The following is a 13,804-nucleotide window of genomic DNA, read 5'->3' on the forward strand; positions in this document are numbered from 1 at the left end:
ATCTTCTTGTGGTTGGTGTGGAGGTTAGCGCACCAACCAAAGACCCGTAGGTGAGAGAGTGAATGGTTGTTTGTCTCTGTGTGACCCTGCATTTTGCCCCGTGTCAGGATCAAGCGGTAGATGACGGATAAATATATTGCTATATTGATAAAACAAGAGCTAAGGCCAATTTGCAGCCACTAGATGGAGACAAAGAAAGAAATAGAGGATAAATTGAAGGTGTCCACATTTTATTATATCATCATGAATGGTATAATTATGTACAATATTAACATTTTCACATTCAAGTAGAAAAACCCTACTTATATTAATCACATTAATTATATTAATTTGCATCGAACAATAGATATTAATGCTTGTTCAAGCTAGAGTCACACGTTGTCCAGGTTTAAATGTGACAGAACTTCCTTCTCCTGAACCGTCAAAGCTTTCATACCTTAAAAAGAAAGAAAGAAATACTTTTTTAACGGCCATAAAATGATGAACGAGGCTGAATTAAATGATCGGACACTAGAAAGCACTAAAGGAATGTAATTGTGCAACAATAATAAGTTGTGCATTAATAGAACACACAGAAGAGTCGGCAGCTAAATACGTTAACATAAAATATGCACTTTCTATGTTCTAGTTCAGCTAAGCTGCTTTACTAAAATCATTTAATCAAAACATCACTGTACAAATTAGTTTGACTTCCCAAAATACATGTGATGTAAAGTGACTGTAGTTTTGTGTGTTGGCTTTAGTGTGATTCTCTCTAATGTCGTGACACTCACAGTTTTGTGTATCTGTTCCAGTCAGACTTGCTGAGCGACGGTTTGGTCACAGCCAAGGCAGAGTTCACATGAGTCTGACACAGCAACAGGGTCGGGCTGCTCGAGGCTGAATGAACCCGGGCACACTCCTCCTTCAAATACACACACACACACACACAAAAGCATAAATAAGCAGTTAAACGATATTTGGTTGCTCGCTAGACATGAATAAAGCACTTTAGAGTCATAAAAAAGCCAAAATAAATATATTTACAGTAATAAAAACTGATATAGAATGTAGCAGAGTTATAAACACTAGTATTGAGTGGAATTTAAAAGCATTAAATAGTTTCCTGTCCATTGATTTCACTCACATGGGCTTTGCGGTAGTTATTCTTGATGTTGTTAACGTCTCGTTGTAGACGTTCCAACTGCTCAGGGCTTATATCTTCATATCCGCTGTGGAGGGAGGACATGTAAGCAGGAGGGACAGAGATGATGGGGTCCAGGGCTGATGCGCCGGTGCAGTCCTGGCCCATTGAGTTTGGTCCAGAGATGCACTGGGAGTTCTGTCAAGACGCAGAAGAGAGAAAGTGGAGAGACACACAGATTGTTTGAAATATTTACACTGCTGAACCGTAAAACTGCAGTTGAACTACAATAGAAGTACAGCATTAATGTGTGTTAATGACTGTCACTGACTTTTAAATATCAGTAGTTAACTCAATAGATGGTAGAATCTACCACAAATCACAGATATTACTTATTCAAGTTTCAATACATTTATTTGGATTTTCGTTGATGTGTACCAAAAGAAAAACATAAACACAATACAAATCCACAACAAAAATCGTAAAAAAAGGTAATCTCATTTTATTCATTCAACACAAACTTGTTTTGTGGTGCCATCAAATGCATAATTCACATTTGTCGGACATGGATGATGATTCATTTACATGTTTTACTACTATAGCTGAATAAAAATAGATAAAATATCAGGGAGGAAAATAAAAAGGTTGAGGTATCTGCTCACCAGTCCTGAAATCTGTGAATTCTCAACCTCCGACTCATAGGAACTTCCGAAGTAGAGTCTCCAGACGTTGTTGCGATGGTGCTCATCTTCTGCCTGTAGCTCATCCTGCTCTAGGAGAACCATGGACTGGTCCAAACACATGCCTGCATCGGCCTCCCCACCTGAATAATCTGAGCCACTGCTGTTGTTTGGGAAGATCATGGAGCACAGGCTCATGTCGCTGTCTGAGCCAGAGGTCAGTTCCTGATTGTCACATAAAAACACTGGGTTTAAGCAGACTGTACTTTAGTAGATTACAGCAGCCTAAATGTTGCCCGTGGCAGCACTTGCCGTTTAAACTCTTTATTTATCATATTGTTGTCCCCACGTTCGGGACATTTAATTAACCATGAGGCACAAAAAGGCTGCCTCAAAATGAATCTTAAACAATTTGAAACCAGTTCATTGCCCTCCTGTTTTACTGTAGTCAAAGGCAAACAAACGAGAGAGAATTAAATGAAAATGAAAACATAATAGACTTGCATTTGCTGTGCTGGTGCCCATGCTGCTGTGAATGGCCTCCAGTTGTGCATTGTAGAGCAGGGCCTTCAGATCTGCCCCGGTGAACTGCTCCGTCACTGCTGCCAACTGCTCCAGGTCCACGTCAGCAGCCAGAGGAATATCTGTACTCAGAGCCCTGAGGATCTCCACACGAGATTCCTGGAGAGGCAACAGAGGCATCAGAGGACGCTTTGACACTGGATGATCTCCACATAACAAGATTAAAATGCAGTGTTATGCATAGTCTTAATGACTGACCAAGTCAGGAGGGGGACAGTAGAGGGACTTGTCCAGTCGTCCAGGTCTCAGCAGGGCGGGATCAATCAGATCTGGACGACTGGTGGCTGCCAGCACATACACACCTGAAAGAAACAGGTGTGTTTTCAAGTTTTCAAACTTCTAACCAAAATGTGAGCATCAATACCACTCTCATATCTAATAACTATTGAAGGTAGAGCTACGGAGTCAGTTGGCTTAGCTTAGCATACAGACTGAAAGCAGGCACACAGCGATGCCTTTAAGCTCAGGTTTGACAGAAGCTGATGTGCAGAGAGTTTCAAATCCAGGCAGTCACCTACTGAATTTGTCCTTCTAAGGTTGCCTGGCAACTGGTGAAAAGTCCTCAAACAAGAAATAATTTAGCACCTGATATTGAAAAATACATTTTTTTATACCACTGTTTTTCCACTTAAATGTAGGACTATTTATTGAAAAAGCAGCACTGAATACATCAGTTAAATGCACAGATATAGCCTGGGAAACCATTAGTAGAATGTTATTACAAAGAACTTGCATGCTGTATACTGCTATAGGACCCACCCTGCAGTCCTTCCACCCCATCCAGCTGAGTGAGGAGCTGGTTGACCACGCGGTCAGTCACTCCTGTGCTGTCATGGCCCCTCCTGGGGGCCAAAGAGTCAAACTCGTCGAAGAACAGGATACAAGGCTTGGCCGCTTGTGCTCTGGAACAAACCAAGTAGGGAAATGACATGGATATTATACGAGTGGCAGTGTGATGTTGAAGGCCGTATAAATGTTCACTCACCTCTGGAACACATCGCGGACTCCCTGCTCACTGGCTCCAATGTACTTACTCAGAAGTTCAGGTCCCTGAGGAGAGGTAAATATTCAGTGTCACTGAAGATACACTATATGCTATACACAATTACACACAGGGGTTTTCTGTCAACCAACCTTAATGCTGATGAAGTTCATACCACTGTCTTTGGCCACAGCCCTGGCCAGCAGGGTTTTCCCTGTACCAGGAGCTCCATACAATAATATTCCTGAACGATGGCGGATAGGAAGATTGGAGAACAAGATCGGATACTGAAACACAGCAAAACCCCACATGCAATTATTGTGCTATGAACAACACTAGATTATATTGTACATAATAGTGCTGGTGTAACTCCCCCTCAAATCACAAATGTTCCAGAATATGTTCAAGGGTTAGGTTTGGAATAAAAAAATCAGACGCAGACTAAAGTATTAAATGATAAAAAAGAAATCATATCCTCGAAATCACAACCTGATCTCGGACGTCTAATTAAATGGAAATTTTAATCATTTAAATCTACAACAAATTTCAAGTCTTTTAGTGGTTACCAGATATATAGATTCAACTTAAATCAGTTTAATTAGCTGATTGAGCCTCTGTTTTTATTACACATAAATATGAAATTGAATTACAGTTATTGTTCTCATTTAAAAAATAAAGATAATAGATAGTAAATACATTCTTATCACTTTCACTGTTTAATTTCTTTATTTCAAACTCAGTTTGGCAAAGTGGGGATTTGTTTGGTAATTTGCTGCACTGACACTGACCTTGGCTGGGAGCAGGATAGTGTCCATTAACTGCTGCCGCACCTCTCCCAGTCCTCCCACCCTCTCCAAACCAATCCCATTCGGAGGGTAGAGGTCCAAACCCCAGAGTGAGGGAGGGGTGAATCCTTTAAGAGCCTGTGCAAAGTCCCTCCACAATAGACACGCACCTGAGATAAACAGAGCACAGATGAATTAGCTTCATTTGTGGCGGTAATCATCAGACACTATTATACGTGTATTTTACTTATCTTACCGTAGTCATTGTGTCCCGTTTGTACTGTGTTAGCATGGACAGCTCGCTCCAGCAGCAGTGCCAAATCCTGAGGTGTGTAACCCTCTGTCTCCTTGGCAACAGCCGCCAGATCAAGACTCTGCAATGTCTCGTCAGACAGAGTAGACTTTCTGAGGATCAGACGGCGCAGAATCTCTGCTCTCTGGGCCTGCAAACACCAATACATGAGCTGCTGATTTTGTTTGTTTGTTCATTTGTCAAAACTGCGTCTGTGTGCGTGCAATTACCTGATCTGGTGGCTGAATATTAACAAATCTCTGGACAATGTGGGACCCCTGCACTTCAGTCAGCGACGGGTGGAGAGAATGCTCACTTTGGCTGGTGATGACCAAACACACCAGGCTGGAGTGAAGCACCATCTCATCCACCACATCCTTCAGACCTGCAGCCACAGAGAGACATGAGGAAATACCATCACACCTAGAAATATTTATTGTTACAAATCATTTTAATGTAAGTATGATTTACTCTGTGCGATGTGTTGTTGCAGCAGGGCCTCGGGGCCATGCTCATGTTCAGGAGAAGTTGGTGCCCCCGTCACATGATCCAGGTCGTCAAGAAGGACAACTGACGGCTGCCTCCACTCTGCCTGTTCAAAAACACCCTGCAGCGTTTGCCTCACACTTTCTGCCCTTTTGCCTATAACAAAAGAAGTTAATGATCGTTTTTTTAAATCCAACATTTCCTGACAAATTGAGCTATCGTAAAGTATTTGTATGAAGTAATTGTTAACCTTGTAGCTTTCTACAGTCCACCACCTCAATATAGGCATCCAACTCTTCCCTAGCTTTCCTGCAGAGTGCTCGGGACAGAGAGCTTTTTCCACTACCCTGCAAATTAACAAAAACACTTCTGTTAAATGTTGTTTCTTTTAAAAATAGACTAAAAACAAAGAAAAATTAAGAAGTACCTTGGCACCAGTGATGAGTAAAGCTCCTCCTTGAAGCCCCCGACCAGTGCTACCAAGCTCTTGTGAGAGAGGACTACCCAGAAGGCTGTGGGAGATGAACTCAAACCCAGTTCTACTAAGCTCATCAATGCCACTGGAGAAAGAGGAAGGAGTGAGAGGTGTAGAGAGAACTCAACAATGAAAAATGTCCCTGTTTAAAAACATACAAAGCCTCAGGAATAGCAACAGACTTACCCAAGAATAGTGAGGGAGGGAAGCACTGGTTTGGGGATTTCAGCTACAGCTTTCACAGCTGACGTGGTTACTGATTCTCTGTGTACCTGAAGGTGATATAAAGTAACAACCGTCAACAACACTTCAAAATGCTTGTCTATCATTCATCTGCATGGAATTATGTATCAGAATTCAACAAACAGAGGTTAATACCTGAATGTCTTCCTTCTGTATAACAGTGTGCGCTAGTAAAAATAGCTGACCTGGAGGATCATTCTCTGGTTCTGGTTTCAACACAGTTAAAGTAAACTCTAACTTTGCTGTAAATGAGAAAAAAGAGGGGAAACTATTGTTATCTTTAATGGTGAATGATGATTTTTATTATTATTACGCATTATGTAAACTGTAAACTGTGACCTATTAATACATTTCTGACAATCATGTTCAAAGAAACACAGAAATTAATCACCATCAGTTCTGTGGAGAAGAATGGTGCCAGAGCGTGCAGTTAGACAGGCTAAAGGTTCATGACTCTGAGTGTGCAGCCAACCAAGAAAAGCCGTCTGGATCTCCTCATCATCTTCCTCAAGCTGATATGTAAAGATCACAAGGAGGAACAAAGTTATAATTAGTTATTTGATCACCACAATCAAGGTATAGATGGCTCTTTCAGCACTCACCTGTGGGTTTAAAGGCTGAAGACGAATCATAGAGGCCACTTTGGTAGTGGATTTTACTGGCTTAATTCTAACAATCGAATGGGGCATGATATTCAACTGGACAACCAGGGGCTGTGGGATCTTAAAAGAAAATTGCATCACTAGTTTTGTAAGAAATGTCTATTGATAGGGCAGCACAAAAATGTCAGTGTCTAACTACAGTATAAATGGACCAATTACTGCTTTCTTGGAAATCTTATTAAGTAAACTTACCCAGACTGTTCCACTATGGATCTCTCCCTTGCTGCGACTCCTTTGTTTCCCTGTTAGCTTTTCATTACAATGACACACCACCCTGACCACCATGACCTCCTCTTCTTTCAACTCCTTGACTCCATCCCCAGAGGCTCCAACTTTCGTCACCCCTGCCGTCTTCTTTTTCTCCATGGCCTGTTTGGCTCTGTCCCTCATTTCTTTAGGGGAAGGAACTTTGGAGAGCAGACCGTATGTCACCAGAGATGAACCTCCAATTACTCCAGAATTCAGTCCATCCCTCCAAGGAAATACATGAATAACACCAGTTACAGCTTGGCTTACAACACAAAGAGGGTCAGGAGGTGCACCACATACTCTGTAGACAGAGTCAGCAAGGATGGCAGGGATGGCAGGTACTGGAGGTAACTGTTTTACCAGGTCGTTGGTGCCCTTTATCACATAGTGTAGGAGGCTTCTCAGGTCAGCAATGCCACCCCACTGATGGACATGAGTGGTGTTTTCTTGTGGCTGTCCTGAGAAAGAAGGATCAGTGTCGTTCTGTCTGTGAAGATGTGGTTTCTCACTGCTCCCCATTGGAGAGGCACTCAGTTCACTACTTCCAGCACGTCTCCTTGGAGAGACAACTAGTTCTGTGAACTGCTCCAGACGGCCGTAGGGCACAGATGGTGAAATTGATGCTGTGCAGATTAAAAAGCAGATCAAACTGTGTTCATGGATATGACCATGACTGAGTAAAGCACATGCTATGGTAAGTCAATTTTATTCAGTGAAAATAAACTGTGAAAATACCTGAATATCTCAGAATGACAAATGTATAGTTCTATCACAAGCCAGGTCAGCTATGCTTAATGAAGGTTCTCCAACCCACTTAGAAGGGAAGAGTGAGGTAAGGGATATTCAGCTGCAACATGCAATTCACCCATAAATTAACATTAACTCTGACCTATTTGGATGTAAATGACTGTGTGGCTGTCCACCCATACAGGAAAGACGGCATCTTGGAAGACCACTCTGATCTGATCTAACAGCTGCTGCTCCAGTGCGGCACTGTGAAGCTCCTGGAGGTGGAAAACACTTGGGTCATGGGTCATCGTCATATATACGCACAGAGTGGCTACATTAAATATAATGCATATTTGTATGAAGACATTAGAATTCCCATTTTTGTAAATGAATATGTTCACACACCAGGATCTCCCAGTCATCAAATGACAGAGGCTTCACAAACACTTGATGCACTGATGAAACTTGGTGACACGGTCTGAGGAAACCCTGAGAGAAACAACACACTCAGTCAGTCAGCAAAAACAAACACCTAATCAACCTAAAGACAATTGTTGTTAATCTGTCAAAATACTGTAAACGGGAGTCTTGTAGAGTTAATTGGCTTAAATTGAGAGATATAACATAGAACAAATCTTAAATCTAGAGCACTACCTGCTCTCCATCTTTCAAGCCCAGCTTTTCTCCAAGCTGCCGACACAGCTCTACTACATGGCTGTCAAAGCTAGAGGTTCTCTTATGAGTCCAGCTGAGGTACAGTGGAGGCCCATGGTCCCAGGACAACTCCAAAGCTTGGTTCTGAAACACAAAGTATGCAGTTTTGTTGTAATGTTAATTAAATTCTACATTATATCATGACTGTGAAGAAACAGCTCAGACCAAAAATCAATAATGACATTTGTATGTTTTGTAAGAAAATAGATGCATAATAACAGTGCAGTAATTACAACTGTATTGGCATTAACCTACTCTAATGCTATAATTCTAGTGCAAGACAACAGCTACAAAAAATATCTGAAAGCTGGTACATTTTTCTCACTTATATATTGATTACTGGATAGTTAGTAAAGGTATCACAATGTCATGAAACTCGAAATATGATCCAGATAACTCAAAGTTTGCTTGAAAGATTACCACATGTGTGCATTTGTTCTCATTGCTGATTTGCGATATGTTGCTGATTTGTTTTCACGTTCCACTACAAGTCCTTGTTGGTAAATAAGAATGTAGAGTATATTTTATAAATACGAATAAAAAGTAAGAAACTGAGGTTATTTCTCCAATGACAGACACATGTTAGTGCACACACAATAGAAACAAGTCAATTCAGATGCATATCAATTCCACTGCGGTCAAACTATCTGACACTTGCTTCTCTGTGGTCAAACTATCTGACGCTGAATTTTAATGCCCTCCGTACAAAGGTATTTACGGTAAAGCGCCTGCGATTCCAATGCGTCAAAGTTATTTGTAAGGACACCCGGTTTTCAAAATAAAACCATGAGACCGCTGTGTCTTAGTGCATATGTGAAAGCACATTTTTGAATTTAAAGAATCTTCGCACCTGTGTATCGGAGACCAAAACTGACCAAATTGATCAACATTTCTTCCATACGTTCTTACCAGGACATCCACGACTACGAGCATACTGCAAATTTGACATTTTTAATTTACTGTTTTTAGAGATTCGCACTATACAATCGACTTGCACTCAGATACACTTTGCTCTTCGTGTTTTATTTGAATGTTGATGTCCTTGCATAATCAGCTTAAAGCATGCTGTTTACCGTAAAAGCCTTTGTAAGGAGGGCGTTACAATTTAGTGGCATATAGTTTGACCATGGAGAAACGACTGTCAGTTGGACCACAGTTTTCAAATGTAGGTAACGAACACCAAAACACGCTAACAGTTCATGTTAGCTTTGTTGCGTCACAAAACTTATCTTCAACTGAAGTTAGAATGAGGACTTTAACAGCTGGATAGCTAGCTATTAGCCAACAACGTACCTCCTTCAGGGAAAGATGAGATATCACCTTAGACGGGAGGTGAAGAAAGCAGTTTTTTGTGTTGTTAAAAACAACAGTTACGGGTTGAATGCCCTGGTTATTAATCATAATGTCTCCATTGCATGTGTTGCTCTGTAAAAGTCAATGCTATTGCCACATCCATCGATGTCTCTGAACGCACTGAGCCAGACCAAAGCAGTCGATGCGGATGCCGAGCATCCTTTTCAAAATAAGATATGTTCACGCTGACGCACAGTATGTGCAAAGCTCAAGGAACACGCAATGAGCTTCTATTTTGAAGCGAATCAAACAACAGTTACTTCCAGAAACATGGCGGCGTGTGGAGGTAATAGTTCAGGCTGTTGGGTCTCTCCAGAGGTTTATAAACACCACGAACAGCGAAAAGTATGCATTTCAAGACCAAAGTACAGAGAGGGGAGGGCAGCGAAAGCAGTTAAGGTAAGCGAATCATAATATCTGATTAACTAGAACTATAAAAACACAGACGTGTAGCAATGCTTCGCATTTGCCCGAAGGTAAACGTCACTGGAACAGAGTAAATAATCAGTATTTACAATGTCATTAACATCTTGGTTAGTAGTTTTGCTCTTACACCTCAGCCAGGTGTCTCAAAGTACACTGCAGAACAATACGTTGTGGACGAAGAGGAGTAGCAGCTACTATTAGTGACACATCATTCCAAGTAGAGGTTACATTTGTAGAAAGAGAAGTCCGAGGTTGAGCCCTCCAAAAACTGGTTTAGAGACTGATTTTGAGACCAAAACTTGAGTTCTAGGACATCAAAGCAAGTTTCGTACATTTTAATGTGCTTTATCATCAGGTTTACACCATAAATTTGGAGTCCCATTACCTGATGGTGCAAGGAGTCCCAGCCATTGGAGTGATGACAGAGCTGATCCAGCTGTGTGCCCTGTATGGAGCTGTGGAGGAGTATCGACCTCTGGATGAGTATCCTGCTGAGGAGTTTACAGAGGTCTACCTTGTCAAGTTCCAGAAACTAACCAGTGCCAGGTTTTTAGATCCGACTTCACACTGTTTATCACGCTGCTCTGGCAAAGTTAAAAAACTTTGCCAGAGCAATATATATATGTATGTACATATATATACACATATATACATAAATACATATACATATATATATATTGTTTTCTGTAAATCTTGTTTTTCAGAGCAGCCAAACGACATATGGATGAAAAGAGCTTCTATGGTGGTGTGCTGCATGTGTGCTATGTCCCAGAATATGAGAGTGTGGAAGACACCAGATTAAAACTACTGGACAGAAGGAGATATATAATGAGGACTGCTCGAAATAAAGGTGAAAACTATCAATATAGATGTACTAATAAAGATGACAATGTGTAGGTAGAAGCTGTAGTAACAATATATGTATTGTATTTCACTTTTATTTATTTTTTTAACATTAACTTTTTACATCTGTTTTGTTATTTTTTACACGCTAGTCCGGTATGTTTTGATAAATCTGTTTTTGTTTTCTTCAAAATTTAAAGCGAGACAAAGGGAAGACAAAGATGGAGGAACTGAGGAGCCCTTGACATCAAACACAGCCACCACATCAGAGAAGATCATCTCCCAACAAGATCAAAGGCTTCACAATTATAATATAGAAGACAGTTCAAACTCCAACCATTATTCAGACTTTCCTTTACTGCCATTACCTCCCTATGAACACCATTATCTCGTTCACAAAAATCAACATGGGACTATGCACACAGAAGATAAAATGGGGACATTATACAATGCCATAATCGACACAAAACAACGGCCAGCACAGAAAAGCTCCTCAGACAGAGAAAAAAGCAGAGAGCACAGACCAACTCCAAATCAGGCTTCTGCAGTCAGATTTATCCCACGGAACACTCACTTGGAAAACAGGAAACGCAAAATGGAAGACACTGTGGATCATACATGTACTGAGCTGTCTGGAAAAAATGACCATTTGATAGGGCCAAAGCTGCCTGAACCACCTAAACTAGACATGGAGGATGATTCATTGAACACAACTGCCATGCTCATCAGGAATACAATGAAACAGGTAACTAATAATCTGAATCAGAAAAACATTGCTGTCATTCATTCTTTCATTCGAGTCAAACTAAACCAGTGTCATCTTTCTCAGGTGGGATCGGTTCCTGACGTCAAACCAGTGGAGAAAAAGATGAAACCACGTCGTCGGATATGATCACATTAGCTCACGTTCCTGTGGCAAATTGCTTTTATTTGAAAAAAATGTCATCACATTTAAAACAACAGTAAACTTTTGTATTTAAGAAGGTGCAGTGAAAAATACACCTTTTTTTCATAGTACCAGTTGTTCCTGAAATACATGCTGCTCAAATGCCTCAGTACTCTGAAAAGGAAGTAAATGTCAGATTAAGAACTTCAGTTTAAAATAAATGTATTTCAATTTTTCAGTTTAATTTGTGATTTTCTACCATTATGTCGGGGAGACAGGTTCCAAAAGCTTCAAGTAATAGGTTCTCCTCTTTCACTGCCTTTTCAAAGTCACTGAAAGACAGTCTGCCATCATGGTCATGGTCCTGACAGGAAGAGAAACAATATTGACTTTTTCTGTAGATCTTAATGTTACAGTTAGAGCTGTAAGTATCCACTTACCATCCTCTTGAGCGTGATCTCCACCAGATCTTTGATCCCCTCATCTGGGTCTTCCTCAGTGGGTTGCCTGATGAGGCTGTTCTTCAGCAGGTGGAACATTTCCTCCCTTGAAATGTAGTTGTCACTATTCAAGTCGTACACCTGAAAGCAGTCTGAGGCACACACAAAGAGAAGAGTTATATTGTGGACCTGACTCATGAGTCAGGTTTTCACACGCAGCTTTTAAGCACTGAAATAGTGCTGATAACTTACATTTTATTTTTTCATCCATGGTCCCTCGGAGGAAAACAGACAGTCCTTCGATCCACTCTTTCAAACTCACAAAGCTGTCGTTGTCTCTGTCAAATGTCCTGAAGACTGTAGGATCGACGAGCAGCGGTGCTCCAGTTATTGTTACATTTAAAATACTCTGCATTCCAAGTGCTGCACAGTACGTTACAGCAGTGGTTTGTTTTCATAGGATTGTGAGCTTAGAATTTAGTTTCTGATTAAATTTAAATCATTCAAACTTAATTTGTAAAACACTAGTATGTATAAAATATAACCCAAATGTTTTGCTTTAAAATAAAATGACAAACACACACTCATATCAATACATACAAACAAAGACTATAGCTATATTATACAGCAGATTATTAAGAACAGAAAACACAAAAGGAGCTGAGACAACACTATTTCACCAGTTTACAAACAAAAGTAAAATAAACAAAATACAATTCTTCTAAGAAGTTATTATTAGATTGTTCTGTGAAATAAAACTTGCCTGTGTGTGTTTGTACTTCTTATATCACCTCTTTGGGACCTTTTCTAGCATAAACACTGACCCTGTCAGGACCAGTGTGAACCCTTGCTGCACCACCAATTTCCCCTTGGGGATAATTAAGTTAACTAGCCCAGCTTGTATTAGGTATTGTTTACCCAAACAAAGTCAGTGCCGTGTTTTAAGAGGAAAAGCTGTGTGTGTGTGTGTGTGTGTGTGTGTGTGTGTACCTAGGTCCATGATCATGTCATCAGTCATCCCAAAGTTGTTGTGGAGGATGCTCCTGAACTTTTCTTTGTCCAGTCCATTCACTGCTCTCCCTGAGGCAGCACACTCACCCAGGAGCACGTTGAACTCTCGGATAAGACACTCAACCTCTGTTTTATTAACTGTGAGAAAGATAGTGTTGCAGCTCCAGCTCATTAAAACAGTGCACAAGAGACCATATACTTTATATATCACGCAACAAATAAACACAAGAGTGATGAATAAAGTGAGTACTCACAGTGATCCACTTGTTTGGAAATGGTTTCTGCCAGAGTCTGGATTAACTTTCTGTTCAAAGACGACATGTCTGACATCGTAAGCACATCGGACTGGATGAGAGCAATGTTGACATGCCGTCGCTATGGCAACCGCGTTTGCGTTCATCGATCAGAGAACCGCTGCGTGGCCACGGTGAAGTTAGTTTTCAGGTTTTTTAGTGTATTGCACAGACATTCACTCACATGGCCACCAGGAAACATCCATTTTTAATCACTTAAATGTGACTCCAGAAACCAAATTGTACCATCACCCTACACCAGCGACGACCTATGTGTGTGCTGCCTCCCCCTGGTGGGCCAGGAATGTACCACAGGTAAGTGAGAGGTCATTATATACTTTATGTAAGTATAAAGTCCTTCATTTTCGAGTTGATTATAACCTTAAATATTAAGAAAATATTGTAAAGTATACACAGAAGTAATAAACAAAGTCTCACACATTTAAAGTCTGTTCTTCTGATATCTGACCTTTTCTTTTCATACAGATCCATCTCATTCACAGTGAAACATGTTTGTTGGGAGATTATTATTGTTATACTATAGTAGTTG

General features: G+C 40.6%; 3 protein-coding genes across 4 annotated transcripts; 1 reads left to right on the plus strand and 2 right to left on the minus strand.

Annotated features, from left to right (window-relative positions):
• Positions 1-213: 213 nt before the first annotated feature.
• pex1 (peroxisomal biogenesis factor 1) lies at positions 214-9,478 on the minus strand. Its single transcript, XM_044052896.1, has 24 exons — positions 9,296-9,478; positions 7,943-8,086; positions 7,694-7,777; positions 7,449-7,563; positions 6,503-7,182; positions 6,251-6,370; positions 6,040-6,160; positions 5,784-5,890; positions 5,592-5,677; positions 5,358-5,490; positions 5,181-5,277; positions 4,916-5,086; positions 4,675-4,829; positions 4,409-4,595; positions 4,156-4,322; positions 3,520-3,654; positions 3,371-3,435; positions 3,145-3,287; positions 2,584-2,687; positions 2,308-2,484; positions 1,786-2,028; positions 1,127-1,321; positions 774-904; positions 214-436 (listed from the first exon to the last, which is right to left on the minus strand). Exons 1-24 carry the CDS (start codon positions 9,401-9,403, stop codon positions 361-363), a joined length of 3,744 nt encoding a protein of 1,247 aa, XP_043908831.1. The 5' UTR covers positions 9,404-9,478; the 3' UTR covers positions 214-360.
• Positions 9,479-9,623: 145 nt separating this feature from the next.
• On the plus strand, positions 9,624-11,746 carry rbm48 (RNA binding motif protein 48). The gene is made up of 5 exons (XM_044052897.1): positions 9,624-9,754; positions 10,137-10,327; positions 10,486-10,631; positions 10,825-11,369; positions 11,454-11,746. Exons 1-5 carry the CDS (start codon positions 9,626-9,628, stop codon positions 11,514-11,516), a joined length of 1,074 nt encoding a protein of 357 aa, XP_043908832.1. The 5' UTR covers positions 9,624-9,625; the 3' UTR covers positions 11,517-11,746.
• efcab1 (EF-hand calcium binding domain 1) lies at positions 11,618-13,519 on the minus strand. Of its 2 annotated transcripts, none has more exons than XM_044052898.1 (6): positions 13,216-13,519; positions 12,941-13,099; positions 12,203-12,331; positions 11,951-12,102; positions 11,770-11,874; positions 11,618-11,684 (listed from the first exon to the last, which is right to left on the minus strand). In XM_044052898.1, the coding sequence occupies exons 1-6, from the start codon at positions 13,289-13,291 to the stop codon at positions 11,634-11,636; spliced, it is 672 nt and encodes a 223-aa protein (XP_043908833.1). In that variant the 5' UTR covers positions 13,292-13,519; the 3' UTR covers positions 11,618-11,633. The 2 variants fall into 2 exon arrangements, with proteins under 2 accessions (XP_043908833.1, XP_043908834.1); XM_044052899.1 differs by having other exon boundaries at positions 12,203-12,307; positions 13,216-13,517.
• Between the last annotated feature and the right edge of the window lie 285 nt (positions 13,520-13,804).

The sequence above is a fragment of the Solea senegalensis genome, linkage group LG20, assembly GCF_019176455.1.
Source record: "Solea senegalensis isolate Sse05_10M linkage group LG20, IFAPA_SoseM_1, whole genome shotgun sequence".
NCBI lineage: Eukaryota > Metazoa > Chordata > Actinopteri > Pleuronectiformes > Soleidae > Solea > Solea senegalensis.

Excerpts from the sequence above, each read along its gene's own strand:
- pex1 (XM_044052896.1), bottom strand. The coding sequence starts at position 9,403 with ATGATTAATAACCAGGGCATTCAACCCGTAACTGTTGTTTTTAACAAC. Across the intron at positions 6,371-6,502 it reads TCCATAGTGGAACAGTCTGG|ATCCCACAGCCCCTGGTTGT; the intron begins GTAAGTTTACTT and ends TTTTCTTTTAAG. Across the intron at positions 1,322-1,785 it reads ATTCACAGATTTCAGGACTG|AACTCCCAGTGCATCTCTGG; the intron begins GTGAGCAGATAC and ends GCGTCTTGACAG.
- rbm48 (XM_044052897.1), top strand. The coding sequence starts at position 9,626 with ATGGCGGCGTGTGGAGGTAATAGTTCAGGCTGTTGGGTCTCTCCAGAG. Across the intron at positions 9,755-10,136 it reads GGGCAGCGAAAGCAGTTAAG|GTTTACACCATAAATTTGGA; the intron begins GTAAGCGAATCA and ends CTTTATCATCAG. Across the intron at positions 10,632-10,824 it reads GAGGACTGCTCGAAATAAAG|CGAGACAAAGGGAAGACAAA; the intron begins GTGAAAACTATC and ends CAAAATTTAAAG.
- efcab1 (XM_044052898.1), bottom strand. The coding sequence starts at position 13,291 with ATGTCAGACATGTCGTCTTTGAACAGAAAGTTAATCCAGACTCTGGCA. Across the intron at positions 12,332-12,940 it reads TGACATGATCATGGACCTAG|CACCGCTGCTCGTCGATCCT; the intron begins GTACACACACAC and ends CAATAACTGGAG. Across the intron at positions 12,103-12,202 it reads CATGGATGAAAAAATAAAAT|ACTGCTTTCAGGTGTACGAC; the intron begins GTAAGTTATCAG and ends TGTGTGCCTCAG.